Here is a 23,484-nt window from a genome sequence, read left to right as displayed (position 1 = left end):
AATCGCTCGAGGGAACTCTGGTACTATATTGCATCTCACGAGTCGTTTGCAGCACTGTGAAATCTGCAGGATTATTTAGCCAATAAAGGAACATTAGGCCGAATGCCCCTCGAGATGTGCTTATCCGCGTCGGGTCGTCGGCTCATTACCCTAGTAATTCGCGGTATAGAAAGTGTACGCGCAAGGGTCCTGACATGTGACGTACTGCTGTAACGAATCACGTACCAAGCAAAACATAACACTATATAATGCCACCAATAATCAGACAGCTACACCCGGAACTATTTTCCGCTGCGCAAGGACATTGCCTGGTCGCATCTCGTTCCTTCGGCAGTGCTGCACACAACTTAGGAGATGGAGTACAGCGTATACGGGAGTAGCTAGCGTGGTGACTCAGCCAGGATGAGAATGATTGGGTAGGGACATGAATTTGCCTGGGCTTCGTCCTTGTGCCTTCAAACGGCATTGTGACGTTGCGAATTTGCAATTTCCTGCTAAATATGGCGTCCAAAATGCCCCAACTAAGGATCATCATTCAAGTCTTACTGCTTCCATGCGTATAGAGAAATGAGATTTTGTGGTAGTTTAGAAAGTTAAAGCGTAACAAGTAAAACCACGAGAACGTATCAAGCCACAAACACAAAGATCCGACAAACCCATGCATTACCTATAATTCCCGTTGTACACGAAAGATCGTGACGCCCGAGTTTCCCCGGGTAATTTTTCTGGGAAACTCTTTGAGAGGAAATACTTGCCATGTGCACCGTTATGCTGCGCCTCTGCAGGCTTGGCGGAAAAAGGTAAGAAAGGAAAAGAAAAAGAAAACAAATAAAAAAGAACCGCTCGTGAAACTGTCGTTCGTCGGAGTTGCGTCAGCCATGCACGTCACAGCTTGAGGCTGTACGGGTAATACTGCGCCCATTTTTCGTACGTGTTCTCGAGAGCAGCAGAGTAAATTGATATGTACAGAAATGCGTCATGGGGCAGCGTATGGCAACTACTCACACGGCGTGCTCGTGTTTGACGTGTACACCGCTAAGCAGAGGAAGAACCAACACTCGGAGAAGCTTTCGTGATTCACGTGCACGATGGTTAGATTGCCAGTGGATGGGGAGAGGGTTTGCAGGCGACGTAAGGCGTAAGAACTGCACGTCTGCTGCGTGGGAATTGATCTACGTTTGTGGGTATATGGGAGGAAAAGCAAAAAACAAAACACGTTCCGAAGCCGACGAGCATGCGGGATAAACATATTTCTTAATAACTATGTTGTACGTTGCCATCACCATCGAGAAGCGCGGTCGCCGGACGAATGAAGACGGCGAAGCTCTCTGGTTATGTAAGCGATCGATTTTCGTGGATGCTTGGTGGGTGGGACGTGATATTGCCGTGAGTAGCATGCGATTGGTGATTGGAAGCGATTAGATGCTGTGGCGCAAGCTCTCTGAGGCACTGCTTTATATTGACCTGCGCAAACGATACGAAAGGACGTCGGTGCAACTGATTTACCTCTCAAGTTGTGTTTTCTCTTTTCATCTGTTTTATCCGTTTCGCTTTCTGTCTTTCTTAGGGAATACGAATGAACTTTTGTTTTGCCGGCCAAGAATTTCATTAATTTCCTCCTGTTTGCCGAACGGATAGTTTTTTTTTATTTATTCTCGTTTTCTCATTCAAGTGGTCAACTCTGGCGCAACACGAGAAGGCACAGCCTGGTGTCTCGGTTTTTGGAGCTAGAAGCCAGCCTGAGCCTTTTTCGGTTATAGCCCTGTCGATAACGTCAAGTGTCCATGTCTCTGTGATACCTGTGTCAATGTTGCTTTACTGCTTATGTTTGCGTGCAATGCAAATATGTTCACTTGAGGGCTACATGCTCAACAAAGGGTAGCCTTCGGAATTGGGATGGTTAGCGAGACGGTGTTCAATTTAAAATTAGGTATTCTAAACTGTTCGAGTCAATAACTTATTTCTCAGATTCATTCTCTCCACTGTGAAATGAGCACTGTGAAATGAGTCAAGTGAGTACTCACTTGACTAAACAAATAAAACACTTGAAAAGATTCTTGATCCATAAACATAACCCGCGTAATGGGACGATGCGGCCTTAGACATAGTGATACGGCCTCAACTCGAAGGAAGACAGAGTGGTCTCTTCTAGGAAGAAAGCAAAAATCGTTTAAAAGCTTAGAAAAGCTTCGAGCTGCTTTTCAGTTTAATTTATGCAAAATTCCATGTGTTTAGTTTGCGAAGTTCTGATGTTCATGTGTTCTTGAAGTGTTCAAGTAGTTATTCAAGTCATATAAGAGTTCTCCGACTAACGCGGGAGTGTCCTGTCATAAGTCAGCAATATACAATATCTTCCTGAGAATCGTTTCGCAGTGTATTAGACATTGCTTTCAAAAATCTTGAAGACTAACTCGGAAGCAATGAAATAAAATATTTATTCCGGGTACGATCTGGCGTCTATGCTGAATTGTATAGAAGCTGTGTGTTCATAGTTTTGCGTCAAGTGCTCAGGTAACTGGTACTAATTTGATCTAGACTGTCGCGTATTCATTGAACGACAAAAAGCCCCCGCGAGGTGCATTTTGAATACTGCGAGATGGCATAACTATCCATTATGTAGCATCAACATGCTAGTCCATCATGTGTTGTCGCCTACACATCTGTCTTTGTAGGCAAGGAAAACTGACTTTTGCCTTAACAAACATGAAGACACTGTATTTTTTTATGTACTCACTGGTGTTTCATGGAGGACCTAACCACGTTACAAGAAATTTTTTTTTCTAGTTTATAAAACACTCCTAAGTGACAAGGAAAAGCAGACTTGACAAGCGATTATTGAATCACGCTATATTTGAGTCTCGTGACTATACATGTATTTCTGCATCTCACAAGCACGCTCTTTGAGGCAGTCACTAAGCGCTTCAATTTTCTGGTGTGTCCTGTATTAACCGGTAAAAGTGGCGTCAATCACCCTCGGCTGCGCATTAGCGGTGGTCGTTGCTAGAGTATCAGTTGATACTTTTGCTAGTTCTGGGTCAGCTTTGATGCGAGAGTCTAGCACATTTCATCCCATAACTTCGTAACGATACGCCGTGGAGCTTGGGGGAGGCGGGTACATCTGCAAAACGTTTGAATGGCGAAAGCGTTGTGATCTTTCGCAAACTTCCGTTGTTTACAACATCATGATTTCTTATTAGGCCTCACAACACCACATCGGCAGTACTGCTACGCCAAAGCTGCGGTAGAATTTGATTAGAGCTTCGGCAACCCAAGCACTAACCTGGCACCAAACCTATGTAAATAATGTTGATGTCAAAGCTTTAGCACTGGCGACCAGTTTCCCAACAGATGCTCATTGCGTATCATTGCGATTTGCGTTTGCCTTTTGATTGCGAGGTAGATTTTGATATCGATTCCTAAGTTGTCAACGTCACTCACATGCTCACTAGATCCATCACGAACTTGTTTCGACCCCGCCTTTACGTCTACTTTTTTGTTATTTGTAAGAAAGCTGCCTAAGGCAATTTGTCATGATTACGGTCTAGACACTCATTCGTACTAGGGGACTGGGCGCCGTCGGTTAATCGAAACTGATGGTTAGACACTCGTATTGTTCTCAGATGTTAGAACGAAAGGAATGGGCCGTCGAGCTCGTTCTTCCTAACTGCGACGTTTACCAATTGCTAGTGACACCTGTCTGACGGGAGATTTATTTATATATTCACCGCACCATGCTGACGGGCATACACCTTGAACGAAAGTTGTATATTTGAGGAAAGCCGTCCTTGTCATTCCTTTAAGGGAATGAAAGTTCTTGTATCGTGAGTTCAGTTCGTGTGTACACCGTTCAGCAAGCAAGTTGTCCTGTCAGCACCATTATTATATATATTTTTTTCATTGCATTAGCGGCGGCGGAAAGACTCATCAGCGGCCATTTTTGTATTGGTGGAGCATAGCGCGGCCTTACGCTAGTTTTATAGGGTCTCTATTTTTTTCAAGCTCTATCTTATGCTGAGGTTCTGGTCCCGTGACCCCAGCTTTTTTGGGCACCATGATTAAAGCGAAGCTGTATGTGCCCACCTCACCGCGATTTCGCATGTCGTCATCGCCTTTGTCATGGTGATCGTCGTCATCGTTATTGGCTGTCTCGCTGAGTAGAAGCGGTCGCTGTCGGTGACACCAGAGCTTGGCGAGGTTTCGCGCGACTCGGCAACGAACGCGTTGGCCTGCGTATGGCTGACAGCGCATCTGGCGCTATGCTAAGTTCGCTACCTTCGAACGGTGCCAGGAACCCGTCCGGTTCTGAGTCATGTGAAATCACGTGAAGGGGACAGCATCGTCGAAACTGATTGTTCGAGAGTATCGCCGCCGAATAAAACTTACCTTTGCTCTGCAAGGTACGCCAACGTGGCTGATTGACCGTTAAATTATGGGGTTTTACGTGCCAAAACCGCCATATGATTATGAGGCTCGCCGTAGTTCCTCCGGATTAATTTGGACTGCATGGGGTTCTTTAACGTGCACCTAAATCTAGGTACGCGGGTGTTTTTTGCATTTTGCCCCGATCGAAATGCGGCCGCCGTGGCCGGGATTCGATCCCGCGACCTTGTGCTCAGCAGCCCAACACCATAACCACTACCACCGCTGATTGACCGTTACAGGACGCGTTCGTCGTTGAAATTCGCTGCACGTTTCTAATCGTGATGAGCCGTTGGCCTGGCCGGTTGATCGAAGCTTCACTTGATACTGATTCCCATAGTACCTGGGGTTTGCGTGATTTTTTTTTTCTCTCTAAACCACAACGCTACAAAATGAGAAACAGCCATTATCTGCGCGGTCCTACACGCTATGTACGAAAGGTATTCTATTGAAACCCCCGTTTTTGTTGACCATTTTGAAACCGTGGTGCGTTCGCGCAGAGTTATGGTTAGGTCTCGGAGAACGTTCAGGAAACGGCCTAACTGCTCCTTTTTTAGGCAGTATCTCATTTCGGTCGCGTAGGAATGATTTCGATAAAGCGCTCTGAACAGGTCATTGCCCCTCATATGGGGCAATGACCGTAAGGGAAATGTTGATTTTTTTTCATGTGCTTTGAAATTCAGCTCCGCTCTCTACGCTGGCGCACACACATACGCGCTAGTTTATCTGAGTAATTATTGATTTGGTGAGCTCGACGAGCATATTCTTGGTTGTTATCACATGGCGCTCAGCAGAGATTGTAATTATAGGATGCGCGTATAGGGCCATCGGTGGGTCCACACTTGGGTACATCTGAAGGAAACGTATGGGAAGCACGTGAATGGCGGTTACTCAAGCAGTGCTCCTTGCCGGACGGTCTAGATCTCGTGTCGGGTTTAAATTTTGAGTGGAAATAGCAGGAGTGCAGACCTAAAGCTTAGGTGACACTCATAGAGTAGGGAGCGGCTAAGTTCCGCACCCCGCTGATGAGTCCTTTCGTGGCGATGACCTGCCGCGTTGTCATTTACACTGTGGTGCATACTATGTCTAGTTCAACCTCAGTTATTTCCATGCACATCTCAGAACTACTGCAATATTGGTTGTGATTCTTAGGCAGCTTTCGGCATAATCAGGGGTTTGCTTCTCAGTTACTGATAGAGATATTTGCTGCCTAATATTACCGTCGAATAGTAGCTCTCGGCATAAACCAACATGGCATTGAGACAGTGGACCGACCATTGATATTGGTCCTCCAGAAAATTTTTAAATTTATTTGTGTGCTTGTCTGTTTATTTATTCATTTATTTACATTCTCTCAGGTCACGAGGCCATTACAGAGAGGAGTGGTTAACAAGATATAGCATTTAGGGCCTTCTTGAAGGCGGCAGAATCATGGGTCGCAGTGACGTCAGTCTTGTCACTGCTTGGTTGTGGCAAAAACAAGCATCACAGATATTTGTGCGGCATGACGGAACATCCACATTGAATGGGTGATTGTTTTGCGAAGACACGTAGACTGGGGGATGAAAAAGTTAATTTCTAAAAGCTAGGTTATTGTAACAAGTCTTATGAATCTTAGCTTCACTATAATGGCACCGGTAGCGCGGACTGTTGGCAAGCTTGGCACTCTTGCTGCAACTGTGTGAAGCTCTGCCTTATATCCTGTCTTATATTCGTAACACCTCTATGCACATCGCACGCATTACTGACAATTTCCTGACTTGTTGGCCTTGCTGCAACGCACAGAGTTGGGAGTGCAACGCACTCCCAACCGCACTAGCTTATCTCGAACTAGGGCAGTTGTTATTGCAACTGTTATTCCAACTGTTATCCAAACTGTTATTCCAAGTTGTTATTCCAAGTATGCTATTCCAACTAGCCCCAGTGCAAGCCTCTATTCTGATGGTTCAGGCCGCATAAAATGGGCCAGTCTTGAGGCAGTGGAATAGTAAACTTTTTGGGTCCTATAAATTAGGCATTGAAAATGGGGCCGATCTCGGTGACAGTGTAATCCGAAGCCGCGTGGGTCACGTGGCAGCGTCTTGACGAGCAGGCTACACGTGGTGTCCAAAAACCTGATGTCTATGACGTGTTTCCGGCTCCCCCAATCACTTCCGCCGCGTGCAACCAGCAAAAGCACAGCTTTCAAGATCTGCGTTTGTTATCCAGACGGCGCCGGCACTGGGACGTAGACGTGGAGGTTAAGAAAGTTGGAAACCAAGTACAGGATAATTGAAGCTGCAAATAGACAACGAGGGGTCATCAGAAAGAAAGTGTAGAGAAACAGAGACGGTGAATTGGATGCAAAGACTGCAAACAAAAAGGACCATGGAGATTTACAAGAATGAGAAGAAAGAAATTAGAAGAGAAAAGCTGTACGATAACACAAAGGGCAGTGCTTTGCTATTTCAGGCTCGAGCCGGTTGCCTAAGCACCAAAACATACCAGAGCGAATATTAGGAACTAGATGAGGCACCTGTTAGCTGCCGCAAAAATCCGGAGACCACTCAGCACATCCTAATGGAATGCGAAGGGATTAACCCAGTGAGAACCGTTCGTGACGTACACCTTCCAGAAGCGCTTGGGTTTAAAGTGGACGGAAGCATCAACCGGTCAGCAGTCGAGATAAGGAGGATACGTTTAGATTATCGGTGGAAAAAAATCAGCGAAGAGATTTATATGACCGGATCTCTTACACCCATAGGTACCGGTTCAAGGTAGATTTGGAAGGAAGAAAAAAAAAAAGACTAAGGAAATGTTAACTTCACAGATAAAAAAACACGTATAGCCTACCCGATTAAATTAATCAGGCTAGGTGACTATTTGTCACCGTCTCGTTTCATTAAATCATCATCATCATCATCATCATGGATTCGGACAGCACGTATTGGGCAAAACACGTTTCAGAAGATGAACAGTTTTATAACTAAAAAAAAAGAACAACTAACACCGCAATAAACAGGACGTACAGACTAAGACAGACGAAGCGCTCACTATAAACCAATATTTTATTGCGCAACAGGGCAATCAAAATATTGGTTGATAGTCAGCGCTTCGTCTGTCTCAGCCTGTACGTCCCGTTCTTTGCGCTGTTGCTCGTTGTTTCCGACATGTACCAAACGGCCCAAGTTAGCATTTTAATACAAATTTTACAACACTTTCTACATTTGAGTAACCCCTTCTGAAAAGCTTCGTTTCACATGTATTCAAGCATATACGTTGGTTCCGCACAGTTTATATTATGGTCCCTTAAAAAGTGCCGCGCTGTCAGCCGATATAGGCTACACGACGCGCGATCCCCGTAAAGCAGGCGAATATGCATGTGCGTATGTCCTTGAATATACGTGGTCCTGAGTCGCAGGATGCACCTGACGTGCTATGCCTCACGCGGTTTTTAATTTATTAATAACTCCGGCAGGCACTTATTATCAACCACGTTGTGTGCGTGTGCGCTGGGCGTTTTCATTAAAAGTCGCTCTACCCGTGCACGCAAATTGGAACGACGCATTCCACCCGAGGACCGAACTCTGTCGTTCCCGATGACCCGCGGCATGCCATTTGCGGATGCAGCCAACTCAGAAAGCCATGATCACCAGTGACGCTGCGTTAGCGCTGGGACTTCAGCCTTAATAATATAGAAGGTTCGGACCCTTGCGCCAGTACTGGGCAACCTAATAATACCTCGCTCGAGAATGGCGGCGCGAACGACAGTTTCGTGAACTCTCTGTCTTCTATACTTCTTGCTTTGGTTTGCGCTGTCTAGTACGTTGTACAAGACTTAATTATACTTGAATTAGTGGGGCACAGCCGGCGGCGAGACACCGAAGACAACCACTGAATCAATCTAGCTTGTTAAGTTAGCTTACTCGGAACTTCGAAGCGCCAGTTAAGCGAGTATAGCGCGGTGGTGCTCAAATACTCAATAAAAAATGTACTCTGTACCCAATGATATATATATATATATATATATATATATATAGAGAGAGAGAGAGAGAGAGAGAGAGAGTACGGGTAGCGATATAAATGAAGTTTAGATTGACAAGCTATCTACAGAGCACACTGCAGCTAAACGGCAAGATGGCGTATAGTCTGTCGTCCAAAGCTTCCCGTCGTCTTCTCGCGATGACCACGACGCGTCTTTGTCGATATATATATATATATATATATATATATATATATATTCCTTCAGAGGATAATGCAATGTTGCGCAAAAACACAGCGAAGAAAGCTGTCAACATTTCCGATGTCATTGACTGACTGACCGACCGACCGGCTTGCTGATTGGCTGAGTGGCTATTAATTAAGGAACGAATGGGTTATTAAAGACGGAAGCCGATAAATGACTTTGGTACACTTACTGTCTTTCACTTTACAACTACTCAACTGCCGATCGCAGATTGAGTCTTGCTCATAGAAAGGCTTCATCATAGACACACAATCATGGCACTAACCATACGGTGTGTCTTATATGCAGTTTAGTTGTTGCCGCTGCTGCTATTTAAGGTGAGTTATTACATTAGTGAGTTATTATTTGCAGGCGCAAGTTGGAATCAGCTAGCGCAAGACAGGGGTCATTGGAGATCACACGGAGAGGCCTTCGTCCTGCAGTGGACATAAAATATAGGCTGATGATGATTACGTTTGCTGCTTATACACTATAGTTTGGCAGCTTTCGTAATGCACTGAGACGGTGCGATGACGGTGTTCAGTTAACGGCCACTGCGCGGCACTTTCATCGTATTGCGATACCTTTTGTATAAAATTCAGTGAATTTCTCCGGTGTGCGTGCATGCGTAATTGACATCACCGTCTTCGCGATTGACCCAGTACAAACGAACGTATCTAAAGACTAAGGTCCACACGCAATGGGTCCTCATTTATCTGCCGCTACTAAGTGCCATTACTGTCACTGCTTCGAACTCGAGCAGTACTGTGAGCGTTCGCAGAGCTGGGCATGAAATATTAAGGTTACACGAAAGCAGTCTCTCATATTGTTTACTTGCAGAGAGGATTGCTGCTGACCCGATTTCCCGTTTTCTTTCTTGGACAGCGAACATTGAGCAGCCGCGCGGGAATTTAATTGAACTCGAGGATGGATATCTTCGCATTTTCATGCGTGCACGATATGTCAACTGCGCACTCCTTTCGAACCCTTACGCCTACATTACAATGTCACCCAATGGTACGCGTGAGCATAAACTGCAATCTCCTTGGGCTCTTCGTCTTCCCGCGCACTCCACCAAAGCGTGCGCTCGCATCAACAGATTTAGAGTTTCAACAACGTTGAATACTTTAGTAGCTCCCGAAAGGGGAGAAATGAAAAATGTTAGAAGGGGCACAAAAAAGAAATAGGAGCCTGAAACCAAAAGAAAGATAAAAAGAACCCGAACAAACGCTATCGAAAACTTGAGAGAACATCTCTGTAGGAAAGGACAAGAGGTGGCTGCGGCTGGAGTAGATTGGAAATTGGAGGGTAAAAAAACAAAGGGAGGGAGGGAGAGGGAGGAGCAAAGAGGAGGAAGCGGTGGGAAAACGTGAAGGAAGGCCAGGGTGACCCCTAGCGGGAAAGACCAACAGCGCAGGCAAGGGCACGGCCACGCTCGCGTGCTCCGATTGCCGTCATAAATCTCGGACTCTCCTTCCCCACCTTTCCCCCTCACCCTCTCTTCCCCTCGCGTTTGGTAACGGCAGCGACAGAGGAAGCACGGTGGGCCGCTCACATAGCACGGCCTTGCCGTGGGCTCCTTCAGAGACTGCGGCCTCAGCGCGCAGACTATGGCGTCGTGTTGCCGACACAACCCTATATACCAAGCCACCCTCTCCTATCTCCCTTTTATCCTTTCCCCATCCTCCTGCTCCCCAATTCCCTCAGCTTCCTGCGTCCGCGTACAAGGGCGCAAGGCGATGAGCTGATGTTCGCTTTATGACCGCGAGTTTTGATAGTCCTTGCTTTTGTTGTTCTATGTAGTTCTCTTTTGATGGTCTCGTCGTCTTTTGATTTACTTCTTGGAGAGGCTACAGTTGTGACTCTGGGTGCGGAAATTAGCGAAAGGAGAGTGGGTTGCGAGGTCGGGTGGCATTTAGGAAGGGACTGGATTGTGAAGGAGAAGAAGATGGATCACGCAAACGTGGGCCCCGAAACTCACTCACTGTTTTGTTTACGGAGGGGCGGGTGCTCGTGGAGAGCGAGCCACGTTCACAGATTGTTGGAGATATTTGCTTCATTGATGAGCGGAAACATGAGCCGTAAATGAAAAAAAAGACAATGAAGCACAACTTATTAGACAGCATGAAACTGCACTTATAATTTCTGGTCTTGAAAAAGCAAAAAAAAAAAAAAATAGAGAGAGAAAGAGAGAAGGCGCCTTGTTGTGACAGCGTTCGTATACTAATTTTACCGAAACATGAGTGAAGTTTGAGTCGAATCTCGAATGAGGGACAGAAAGAAAGAAAAGAAAAGGAACGGAAAGAAAAGGAAAGAAAGAAACGTTGTATTCATTCCGCAGTCGCTTACGATGGGAATTGGCGCTACAGTTCAAGTGGCGCGCCAGTATTGGCGGACGCCTCACGATAAGAGTTTCCAACCATTATCAAGGGTACAAGAACCTTACGACAACATAATCCTTCAACATCTCACTTCGTCTTCGTCATCTTTGTCTGCTGCATCGGGAGTGCATTTCACTGTGTTTTAGCAAGTGGGGGATTCGTTCACTGCACTTTATATCTGGAAACAAAGAAAACAAAAGCTGCCGACACAAAGCAGTACGAGCCACTCTCGAAGGCAAGCAAGCAAGCAAGCAAGCAAAGCAGAGCTGCTTCAGTTCCGGCGCGATACCCTCGAAAGTTAGAACAGCTACATACTTCTAATTATTTGTGTGACTCAGTGTGTGCTATTAATCTTTCTGGAAGCGTTTTCTTTTTTGTAACGTAATGGTGTACATCTTAGTGCGTACATTGCAATTTCGTGTATAGGAAATTAGTGCAAGGCAGAGGAGCAAAATTGATGCCCAATTTTTCTAGTATTAATCTGGGCAAACGCTCCCACGGTCGTGCTAGATGTTCCCTACTAAATTAATGCTGTGAACACGAGCGTTCATCGCACTCAAAGGGCCTCTGGAGATTAACAAGCACCGTTAACTACTGCTACAACTCGCAAGCGGGTCGGCAGAAGGGTGCCTAATGACCCATGCATGATGGCTGCACTTACTGACTGTTGAATTTCAGACGTCGTTTGCCTAATTACGTTTCGTTTGATACTTCAGCAAACGATGGCTATACTTGTTTTGTGTTTGGATTCATTGTTTTCACTTATTTGATCATAGGATGCGACTGCGTGACAGGAGCATGTGACTACGTGGCAATTACGACAGGGAATGTGACGAAGTGGACAAGAGCATGTGACCACGTGACAGTCACATGACAGGTGTACGTGACTACGTGACTGTCACATCAGAGACCCGTGTGACTACGCACTGTCCCTTGGCAGGGGCCTCCGAATATATCACAACAGCGGTACAGTCACATCATAGGGGCACGGGACTATGTTAGGCCACATGACGAGAGCATATGACTACGTTACAGTCATATCATAGGGCCACGTGACTTTGTGACTGCCATATGAGAGTGGCATGCGACTACATGACATGAACGTGGGGACACGTGAGAGTGTAAAAGAGAGTTTTGCTTCGCATCAGAGTAGATCATGGGCTAAGTGGACGAATTCTTGCTAGACGAAGGCTGCGCAGCAGCACCCGCGAAATTATAAGTAAATTTGTAGCGCTCGCGCGGTTAACAAATTTTCTTTTTCGTACAGCAGGAATAAACGGTAAAGAAAAAAAAGGCGTAAAGGAAGCCGAACGACGTGAGGTAACGAAAATGCAACTCGTTGACGAAGCACAAAGGACATACCCTTCTGTGTTTATGTCTTCAATTTCTTTTTGAAATTAGTACTTCGTCTCAGTGATAACCATTAAAATCTGAGCTATTCTACAACAACCGGTCCAAATATAACCACCTACTAAAGTAAAAAGACACTGGACATACCTCTTGCTTGACATACCGCTGTATATTAGACTGACTCTTAGAGATGAATGTGTTTTTTAGTCTAACGAGTGTAATGAAAAAACGAACCCGGCAGCAGCGCAGATGAGCGCTGTCTGCTCACTGCGCTCATTCTCCTCAACTGCTTACGAGTACAGAGACATTCACAACGCTTCGTGGTGAACGAGATGGCATGCAATGTCTATAAATATGCCTAACGCGAACATTTTCGGGGAACGTCCAGCTTTTCCCGCAGACATCAAGACATGAATTTGCATCGCAGAGAAAATGGTATCGCAGACGAAGGACGGTGGATGGCATGCTCGAGGAAAGTGAATGGCGCGCTGATGTACTCGTCAGCTCTGGGGCCTTCGCTAAGGGTAGATGTGAAGCGGGAGTTTAGGCCTCGTGGTCGAGACCCATTGTAATCGACCGTCTGCCGTCTGCAAGTCTTCCTTACAAAACTATACCGCAGGGACCAGACATATAAGAAGAATCCTAATGAGAATTTCAGGCCAACCTTTTCCGACATCTTTCTCTCCCTTTACGCCAACGTTTACAGAAAACACACGTGGCGCCCTTGGCCGGGATTCCGGCACTGTGAGCAAAGGGAAATTTTTTTAGGCCGATCCTGCGCACACCACCATAAAAATTATTCTCAGTTGCAGTGCAATTCTCAACTCTGTGAAAGAAGGCTGCGTTGAAAGAAAAACTGGTTCTATTCATCGTTCCTAACCTATGGAGGTGATACTTGGAGGTTAATTAACAAATAAGAGAAAAAACTACGGTAGCATACAATGAGGGACGAAAAAAAAAGACGCAGTAATAGTGTTAAGAGAGAGCAAGTCAAGTTGTGCACGTGTTTACAAGACTTGCCCAACTACATGAACAGGTTTTTCCCAGACATATTGAACGCGCTGCAGGCAGTCTGCGAGAGTAGCATTATGCGTGCCTAGGGAAGTGTAGCTATACGTATTATATACATCTATAGCAGTATAGCATTTTGCCCATCTCTCGTTGATCTTTTCCTTCGTCATTGAAACATACCGATGAATGTAACGACCCCGATCCTATTATTCTATTTCATGCTTTTTTCCCCACCGATACTCTAAACGATTTTGCTTATCTCGACTGCTGAAGTTTGAAGTTTATTTCAGGCAACTAATAAAAAAATATATACATACATATATGCACATATACACACATATACAGTTGCCTAGGGGACCGGCGAAAAGGCAAAAAAAGCCTGACAGGGTGCCTGCCCCCCGAGAACCCCAGTTAGTGCTGACCAGTTAATGCTTTTATTCGCTTTAATTCCAGTGCTTCTCGTAGAAGGACATTACATACACCTTTCGCGCTGGGGAAATATATCGGTATTCTATTTGGATGTGCTAAGTCTTTTCCGGACTTTTGCTTCAGAAACATGCTCTATCCTGTTGCGTATATTTGCCCCGGTATGTTGTCGCCCTCCGGCAGCCAGCTCGGGCCTCAAATAGCAAGCCACTAGCCACTTGCCACACTGATTTTAGAGCGCCGTTCCTGGGCGCCCGTTCCTTACGGAGAGCGTCGGCGTACTCTCTCGGCGTCCTCGTAACCGAGCGAACGAGCACAGCGAAGGATGAAAGAGCGAACGCGGAGTGCAGCGGGGGGATGAAAGGCGGCGAGAGCGAAGAGAGCGCGAGGCGGAAAGCGGAGGAGGAGGGTATGGCGAAAGCCTGAGAAGTAAAGCGTAGGGCCATGCAAGACTTGCTCTGCGGCGACGATGACTACGAGATGGCGCCAGAGTAGCGCGCGTCGTTGGTCCAGCGATGACGCCACCGATACCATATATGGAGACAAAGCGCTGCCTGAGCGGAGGTCTCTCTGCGGCGGCTGCTGTGAATCACGCACACGCGTCACACGGGCGCTGCCTCTGACGATCTCCTGACTAGCGAGGCAGTCGCGCCACACTTCGTTCCGTTTGTAACGTGCTGCACGAGACAGATTGTCCGCGCCAGCCAATATATCGCGAAATAAAAACACGTGTAGAGCTGCGCTCATATTTCGCCTTAGGGAGTATCGTAAGCGTAGGTGAATTTTTTCCCTCCTGAAATCTTTGTTGCCGTAATCGTAAACCTCGCAGGCCTTCTTTTTATTCTATCTTATGCATCTGATTTACCATATCCATTTCTGTCAGTTATTTTAGATGTCTCCGTGTTGTCTATTTACACATTCGATTAGCCTATATTTGGTTGCCAACTTTCTTGGCCTCTTGCTCCATTTCATTCTTCTTCCATTCGAGGTACAATATCTGTGCACTTTAGCTGCCGATTTCATTTCATCAATGTTTATGAACCTTTCTTCAATAATAATTTTACGCTGGGCTTGTTTGACTTGAAAACGGCCCAACCAATGTTTTTCTGCGCTGCCTCATTGGGGGCTCTAATTTCCGCTTTCGAGCACCATTCAAGAGTTATTAAACAAATAACTAGAAGTTCCACTGGGGTCATTTGCATCTATATTGAAAATAGCAATAACGCCTATCGTCATTCATAAAATGAAGGAAAGAAAGAAAGGAAGAAAGAAAAAAGCGGTGCGTTTTGTCGCTTTTGAAGGATGTTCATTTACGTCGTATGTTTGATTTGTTCTGAGTGGTGTTCGAATTCGTATGATAGCCGGGCCAATTCTGGAGAGGACGCAGGGCCACGAACTTTTCTTTCTTTTTAATCACTGCGAACTATTCTGTAAGCACTGCGCGTGTCGCCCCTCGGAGACGCAATCAATGCGACGAGAAGAGTGCTTCGTGGAGACTTTCTCCTAAATTGACGCGGCCGGGTTGGAGCCAATTTTAGCTGCCACGGCGCTCATTCAAATTCAAATCATCCGGCGCGCGTTGAACGCTGCAGTGCTGCGCGCAGCGTAGTCACGGAGCAGGGGCTGTGCGAATTTCACTCTTAGAGTGTTCACATCCTAGAGCAAGTACTACAGAAAACCGGCTAAGCGTGAGCTTTCATGGCTACGCCTAAATTGAGCGACGGTGAACATTGCGATGTTTTGCACAGGTGCACAGGTGTGCTGCTGCTTCTTCTAAGATTTCATGAACAGGTGATGACTTTGTCCACATGCACGAAGATTTCGTTGTACGCATGCGCCTAATTCATCATAAAGATATACAATCTATGTGTTTTAATTCATATGAGACTGTTTGCCAATAACCGCTCTCTATAAAACGTATCGTACCGCAAGACTTCATTCCGGTGAGAGAAGGCTATACATATTGTTAGGGTCCAAATGTTGATTCTACATCAGACAACGTTAGCTCACCGTTAGTGACTATACACTTAGCATCGGGCCAATGTAAACAGCAATGTGGGCACGACTAATGTTGACAAAGCTTGGGTTGACGTTGGTCGGAGTTGATATTGGGGTTATTGGCTCCGTAAGCTGTAAATAGGCGATAAATATAGTCATCAGAATATCAAGGTGCGTTGTTCTACAATCTCGCAAGATTTACTAGCTGCTGCTCACCACCCAAATGTGATAGCAAAGGACATTATTTTGATGCGAACTGCCAGAGAATTGCCCGCCCTCTGGTAGTTTTCACGGTTCAGCTCGGATCAATTTCCAGACGACTGGGTTCGTATTATTTCAGGGGGCGCAAGTACTTGGCTTCTTAATATCTCAACAGGTTATTGTAACAACTTAGCGGAACGTATCGGTTGACTCTACGGTGTCCCTGTATAACTCATGTGGTTAGACTCAATGTTTTGATTCCGCAAGCTGATGAGTATTCATGGACAGCGTGGGGGCTGCATGCTTGAGACAGTTGCTTCCTTGAACTTTAACCTAAGGTGTGTGCTTCTTTCATTACTAGATAGAAGTATGTAAGGATGTGATCTTACCATTGCTCACTCTAACTAAACGAGGTGGTTCGGCCAGTGCCGTGCTTTAAATGAACTCGGTGGGAGCGATTATAAAATAAATTATTAGATGGCGCTCAAGATAGCGCTTGCGCTGGGAAAACGCTGACGTGAAGTTTTTTAACTGTTACTGCAGATAGTAATGTGCAAAAAAGCAGATGTGGAAAGATGAGCTTTTTCGATATAAGTGGTTAAACAGTGGTAAACATTCCGGTATGTTCAGCTACTGATCTTATCGTGTTATGGGAATGCAGGCGTTTTGCATTAGTACCAATATAGAATAAGTGCATATTAGGCGAATTAGCATTAGACACGAATAGACAATGCTCCGGTGTATTGCACGAGTTGCTCCTACAAACCCGAGAATGATAGTTTGAAAGAATGTTCTTGCGTAAGTATTCTCTCGTGTGGTAACTCCGGAGTAAGCCTGAAAGCCTCAAGAATTTCCCTGGTTGACAATAACAAACTACTCCGCAGGATTAACATCTTGTTTGCACCTGAAGCAATCGGTTTATTACAAATTGAAAAGGAGGCGTGCGATATTTGTTGTTTATTAGGCGCGGCCTGAGATTCAGTTACATGTGACCCACCTTAAAAAGGAGCCTGCTCATACGCCGGGCTATAGAAGCTGCTGCAACGGCAGCAGTACAAATCTCAGCTCGCGGTCGCGCCTCCACTTGGAGGCTGGGGTTTTAACTCCCCGGCCCGATGCTGAGCACAAGTTACACAATAAACACGCCCCTTTTAAGCTCAGACTTTAGAAACCGTTGGTCCTTGGAATAGAGGGACGCCATAACGAAGCGTGGCAGTGGAATTCAAGCAGAAGACGAACATGGTTAGACAAGTGGTTTGTGAGGGTGTAATTGACCACATCCTCAGTTGGGGTCCTTGTTGCAGCGAAAGGGGTCAACGCGTCGTCTTCTTTTCTCTTTCTTGTTTTCTTCCAGTTCGTGCGTAGAACAGGCATAGGCAGTTGCTTGACTCATTACAAATGCAAATTGTATCCTCTGTTTGTGCAGTGCCCTGGACGGCGCGGTGCACACGACGGCGCGATGCGTGCTGCCGCCCTGTGGGCGGCGGCGGCTGCGCTCGTCACCCTGCTGTCGTCTGCGCTGCTTTTGCAGACGACGCTGCTGCTACCGGCCGCTACGCAGGCATCGGCGAATTTCGTGCAGCAGGCAAGTTGCTTCGACCGATTGCTCTCGTGCTCTCTGTGTGAGCAATTGAACGACTGAGAATTGTAGTGAAGTAATTGAATAGGTGTTGGGTCATCTTGTAAAACAACGCGAAAAACGAGGGACAAGGAAATCAAGGAAGGCAGTGCACGTACTCGGTCTTTTCTTTGTTGCTCGTTTTACGAACGTTTATTGCGTTCGCATTCCTTGTGCTTTACACACTTTCCGAGGGGCTAACTGTCTATGTATCTATACCTAACCATTTTCTCGCCAACCTAGGCCACTGCGTAGTCCATGATCGAATGGGTAAGCGCATCGGGCAGCTGCGCTGAGGGAACAGGGTTCGACACCAACCGTTGGACCAACTTGGGACACTGAGTATGAGCATGGCAATGCGTAGATATGTGCCACTCTTGAATGAATTCCGTGGTTATACTCGCCAAAACCACAATTTGAAACCACGAATCCTGAGTCCTAACCGTAGTGGGGTACTCCGGATTAATGTTGACCACCAGGGGATCTTTAACGTGTCCCCAATGCACAGGACGCGATCGTTTTTGCATTTCGCTCCCATCGAAATGCGGCCGCGTCGGCCGGGATGTGATCCCTCGACCCCGTGCCTAGCAGCGCAACGCCGTAGCGGCTAAGCCACGGCGGTGGATATGTGCCCCTCTTCAACGAACCTCTTTCACGCCGACATGGATCACTGTAGATGCGCGCCTGGGTACGTACAGTTCGTCGATCAAACGTTTTGGCACAGAATTGAAGCACCGAATACGTGCCACTCGGTCTGTGCTGGCCTTCGCTTAACATCTTTGATGCCAACCGGGGTCACTAGGTATCTGCCAGTAGGTGAGTACCGTTCTTCGGTGAACGTCTTTGAAGCCTACTTGAGGAAATACGTATGCGTCACTGGGAATGTGCCGCCTATACAGTGTCGAAAAAGTCCTTTAAATTTCTCCGATGCTATACCGAATCGAGCCAACGTCAGACGGCTTCCTGAGAGACAGCAACCCGACGCTTTAGAAGCTGCGCCCCAAATGCACTGCGTATGTACCGCAATTCAATGCACGTCTTTCACGCCAACGCTTTAGCGATCCTCGTCATTATTACAATGGGCATGTGCCACTCTTCAACGGACCTGTCACCAACGTGGGGCCACTGGGGGCGTGACGAGCGAGGGAACAATTTTCGGCCTTCACACGCACCGGCGCGCCATGCTTCTAATCTCGGAGGCCGCACGCGCACTTCTCGGAGGCGCCACTATATGGCGCGGCATGTCCAGAAAGAAGTGCGAGGGAGGAGCACGGCTGCCGCATGACGCGTGTCTCAGCGTCCGCGAGCACCGGCGCGCCATGCATTGCGTAGGTTAGGCGTAGGCTTCGCGGTGGCGCCAGACTAAGGTTTGATTGAGTCGGAGTCTGAGTGAAGCAAAGTGTGAGTGAGATCGCCGTCCCACAGTGGTCACATCCGTGAGCTACATTCGCACGGTTTTCTGTAGCTGCCAGTGCACAGCTGGGACTCTGGCTTTGCTGCAGTAGGACACTGCTTGAGGAGAAGCCAGCCAAACAAAGTAAGGATGAAATTGTTGAAGTAAGTTGCAATCGGGAAATACAAATGGATCCATGGAATAGGGTGTAAATAAAGGTGTTTGTACTTATAAAACAGCGCTGCAAGCCTAAACGTACACAGGGACGAAAACAGCACAGACGAGGCGCCTCGTCTGTGCTGTTTTCTTCCCTGTGTACGTTTAAGTTTGCAGCGCTGTTTTATAAGTATGATATTCAAACTAGCCCCAAGGCAAGCCTTAATTAGGCAAATAAAGAGCTGTTTGGCAGGCTAGACAGCCCGCTAAGACGAAGACTGATAGGCGCTTCAACAGCAAGCTGCTTTGGCAGCCGAATGTAATCCTGAAACGCTGCCTTTGCCGCAGCATATTAGTGCCTCAGGAGAAGCTAAGTTAGCGAAGGACGGAAGTTGTTGACTCAAGTTACTATAAGTAAAGGCGAAGCCACGAAAAATTACACAAATATAGAGATGTTTGACCGCCGTATACTGTAATAAGCCGGTGCAAATTTCGTGTCGTCGCTCTAGAAAGCTACACAGTCGCAGCGACACACAATGTTACTTGTAAAGGTAAAAATTTAGGTCGTACTTCACCTTTTTTTATTCGCTTGGGATCCCACGCATAATTCCGTAGTTGTCATATGGAAATTTTTTTCGAGACGCTGAAATACATTGCTTAAGCTGTGGCTTGCCCAATTTGAATCTGCTACAAGGAAACTAAGCATGTATATTCTAGCTTCCACTGGGAGGAAATTGTTTATTGGTAACACCAAATACAAATGGTCAAATACTATGCAATATCGAAAGAATCGAGCACCTTATTTTGAAGTAATGATAACAAGAATAATAATAGCAATAATAATTTATTCGGCGCAAATACAGAATACAGCTTGAGAGCTCGGAATAGAAAGAAAGAGTATGTCACAATTCTATAAGCAGCAGTTATTCAACAGTCTAAAGAATACCGAAAGAGCAGGGCATCTAAGTTCAAGGAGCTGTTATTTAGCCTACGCGATTTCTTACAGCGAAACCAGTTATGGGCTCATTCTAATAGCCGTTTCGGTTCGCGTTGTTGTCTGCTGCCACCGCTGCGTAACCGCTATCGCCCGAAATGCGAAAAATATTTACCTGGTCTCCGCCGGGATCGGACCCAGGCCCGCTGCGTGGGAGCCGGATACTTTCCACTGAGCCACGCAAGCACTTGCTATCACCGTCTGAAAAATGCCTTATAAACGCGCCCTAGGCAGGCGCGCAGGCGTAGACGACCCGAGCCTCCGCCAGTATGGTGGCGCCATCTAGTTAAGGCGCCTGAAAAAGCCGCACGCACAGGCGCAGACGACGAGATGCAATTCAGACGAGGCGCGCAATAAACGCGATCCCGATGTGAGATGTGCGTCATGTATTCTCGGTACCTCTTTGGTACACGTTATGGCGTCTCCTCGCAAGGTACGAACCGCTGCTGAAGAAGCGAATCGTAGAGCTACGTGCGCCGCTACAACCAAGCATCATCGGGCTCAGCAGACTGCTGTGCAGAGAGCATTACAAACCACAGCTCGCCGTCGAAGCCGGGCGGACAGTTGAGATCGCTCTCGTCAAAACAAGGCAAAGAGACTTTGTCGCGAAGACCCTGGTGTGCGTGGTGTCGACATCGCTACTCTTAAGCCGCTCGCTCCACCAGCTTATGGTGTGACTGTGCTTGGTGTGCCGCGCAGGCCTGTGACTTTTTCGGAGGTACTTTTTTCCAATTGTGATATTAGTTGATTCACGTGTAAGGTAAGTTCGTTAGTGTTAAATGCTCTAGAAGACGCACTAGAGAAAAATTTGGTGACTGTTTTTCTTTCACAGAGCTCTTAACATTACCTTTTTTATTCTGGAATTGTACCATCATTTTTAAACGTTTATTGAAACATTTCAGAAGCGTTGAGTTCCGATAAGTGTTTTTTTTTGTGATGAATGCCCATGTATTAGCAAGAAATCCCCTAAATTTGTAAAGTATGTATATCATACTCTACAAATTCTAAGTTTTCGTAAATCCTAAGTTTTCCGATTATAGTGATACTAAGCAAACGAGAAGAACATACCAGCGTTCTGCCATCACACAACACCAGGTACATTACAAAGAACGCAGCAGACCGTGAACGCTAGACAGAAATAGGCGATTCTCACGCGTATGTAGGAATTGGTGATAAGCGAAGCCGTCTTTGATTTTGACTGAAGTGTCTTCACTCTACTGCTCCTTCTTCACTTCTTAGCTCAACGCTTCTCGCTCAATTCACACTTTGGTAGAATTTTATTCGCTTAATCTATTTCTTCCCACTGGATTGCTTCTGTGGACGACTTCTTCAGTTCTGGGTAGCCAACTTCAATTTCCTGTTGCCGACATCTTCGCTGCTTTGCAGAGAGCGATTACGCTATCCACCAGCACACAAAACACTGAATAAATCACAATCCACCACTGGGCGACTATTTCAGACGCGAACGTTCCCAAACCCCGTACTATACCACCGAATTTACCCCGATGCATACTCCCCACTCTGCAAAGCCTGCGAGGCACGCGCTGACCTCGATCACATCATCTGGGCATGCCCGAAAGCTACACCCACCAACACCCACCGCACTAACGCTATACGAATCATAACTACGGCCGAGTAGTGGGAGACTTTTCTGCTCAGCTTGGACCCAGAAGAGCAGCTCTGGGCCGTCCGGATGGCCGAAGACGCCGCCCGAAAGCAAGGGCTTGCCGCCGTCTGAGGAAGGGGAGGCCTGGGGGTTAGTCTCCCAACCCCCGCCGCCCCCAGACCCCATCATGAACACAATAAAGTTTTATCTCTCTCTCTCTCTCTCTCAGTACTTGTGCTTAGTGCGCGCCCTGGTTCCATTTTGTTTACTTACCTCTGCGATATTTGTTGCCGACTTCTTAAGTTATTGGCTCTTGTTCTCCTTATCTATTCGGCCACTTATTCAGTGGCGCATATCCATTCCAGGATATTGGCCTGGCTAGCTAGCTAGATAGATCGATAGAAAGATAGGTATACAGATAACAGAGAGATAGATAGGTAGATAGATAGGTTGATAAATAGGCAGATAGATAGATAGATCGATCGATAGATAGGTAGATAGATAGATCGATAGGTAGACAGATACATGTAGATAGGTATAGTAGAGTTAGGGTTAGACCGTTAGCAACTAACTTGCTAGCTGATAGTCTAACCAACTAACTAAAGCATATGAATGTAATAGATGAGCACCATAGTTAAACGACGAAAGAAAAATTAGCTTGTACCTTCGCAAAAAGGGAACGGTGATTTGACATAAATTTTAATGGTGTCGTGCGCGGCGTTGAGTGCACGACCATTCCAGCCACCGTAACGACCGTGGCTGCAACCGGCTTCGATGGAGCGTTTCGTTTCTCCTGGTTCTTGCCCCGTGAGACCGAGCACGGCCCGCGCCCCGCTAATTTATGCGAGAACGTAAAAAAAATCAGGACGTGAAATGAAAAAAAAAAGGAAAACGAAGGCAGTATTTTTTCATTAGCGCCTAACCGTTGAGCCGTGAACGGCCTTCCAGAGCACATGGGACGCATTGTCTTCTCCTTCGCACAGGAAACGTGAGCTGCGCGAGGCTCGAATGTAAAACACTCTCGACGCCGGTGTGATAATCGATGCATGCAGATAGCGAGGCAGTGAGCAATGAGCCGGCAAGCTATCTGCGCGGACAAATGCAGAACTCCAGATATCAGAAGCAAGCTACGCGTGTGGACGGATACGCCAGTGAAGATGTGCAAATGACTGCCGCTTCCAGTGCGTTGGAACGCAAGTGCGCAGTTATTTAGAAGGGGGAATTCTCATGTATGCTAACCTTAACGTTATTTCTGAATGCCAAATATACAGCGATCCTGTTTTTTTTTTACCTCTTAGAAAACAAAAACAAAATGGAAGATTTTGCGCATACCGCTGGCTCCCGGCACGCTCCAACTTCACAGCGAGTTCGCATAATATGACCAGGTTTTGATCAATATAACACCGGTTACTGTAATTTTCCTGGTTTTTCAAGACAGAGAAAGAAAGGAAAATTCGTGACTTCTGTGCTCCTCTTATTGTCAACATCGCACCCACCAGGAATTAGTGGGAACGGACCTGGAAGGCCATGCTTCGCCGTACTGAGTACTGCAGACGCCACAGATGGCAGGATGACGTCATAGCTGCCATGTTCGGGACATCACTTGTTGCGATGGGCGCCAGTGAAAGTAGATCCGCATTTTTAAAACCGAAACTTTTCTTTGCGAACCTCGCCCGGATTTTGGGACAGTGGCTGCTGCTTGTCTGTTCTCTAGCCCAATGGGTCAG

At 46.5% G+C, this 23,484-nt stretch overlaps 1 protein-coding gene across 1 annotated transcript in view; it reads left to right on the top strand.

The window, feature by feature from the left end:
- LOC119453342 (glutamate receptor ionotropic, NMDA 2B-like) overlaps window positions 1–23,484 on the top strand; it is a 235,642-nt gene that overhangs the window by 144,010 nt on the left and 68,148 nt on the right. The window contains 1 exon segment of the mRNA XM_049667812.1: window positions 17,417–17,575. Within this exon segment, the coding sequence (XP_049523769.1) occupies window positions 17,450–17,575 (126 nt within the window). The 5' untranslated portion in view covers window positions 17,417–17,449.

Source organism: Dermacentor silvarum, chromosome 5 (genome assembly GCF_013339745.2).
Source record: "Dermacentor silvarum isolate Dsil-2018 chromosome 5, BIME_Dsil_1.4, whole genome shotgun sequence".
Classification (NCBI taxonomy): Eukaryota; Metazoa; Arthropoda; class Arachnida; order Ixodida; family Ixodidae; genus Dermacentor; species Dermacentor silvarum.
This window is presented reverse-complemented; position numbering and strand designations above follow the sequence as displayed.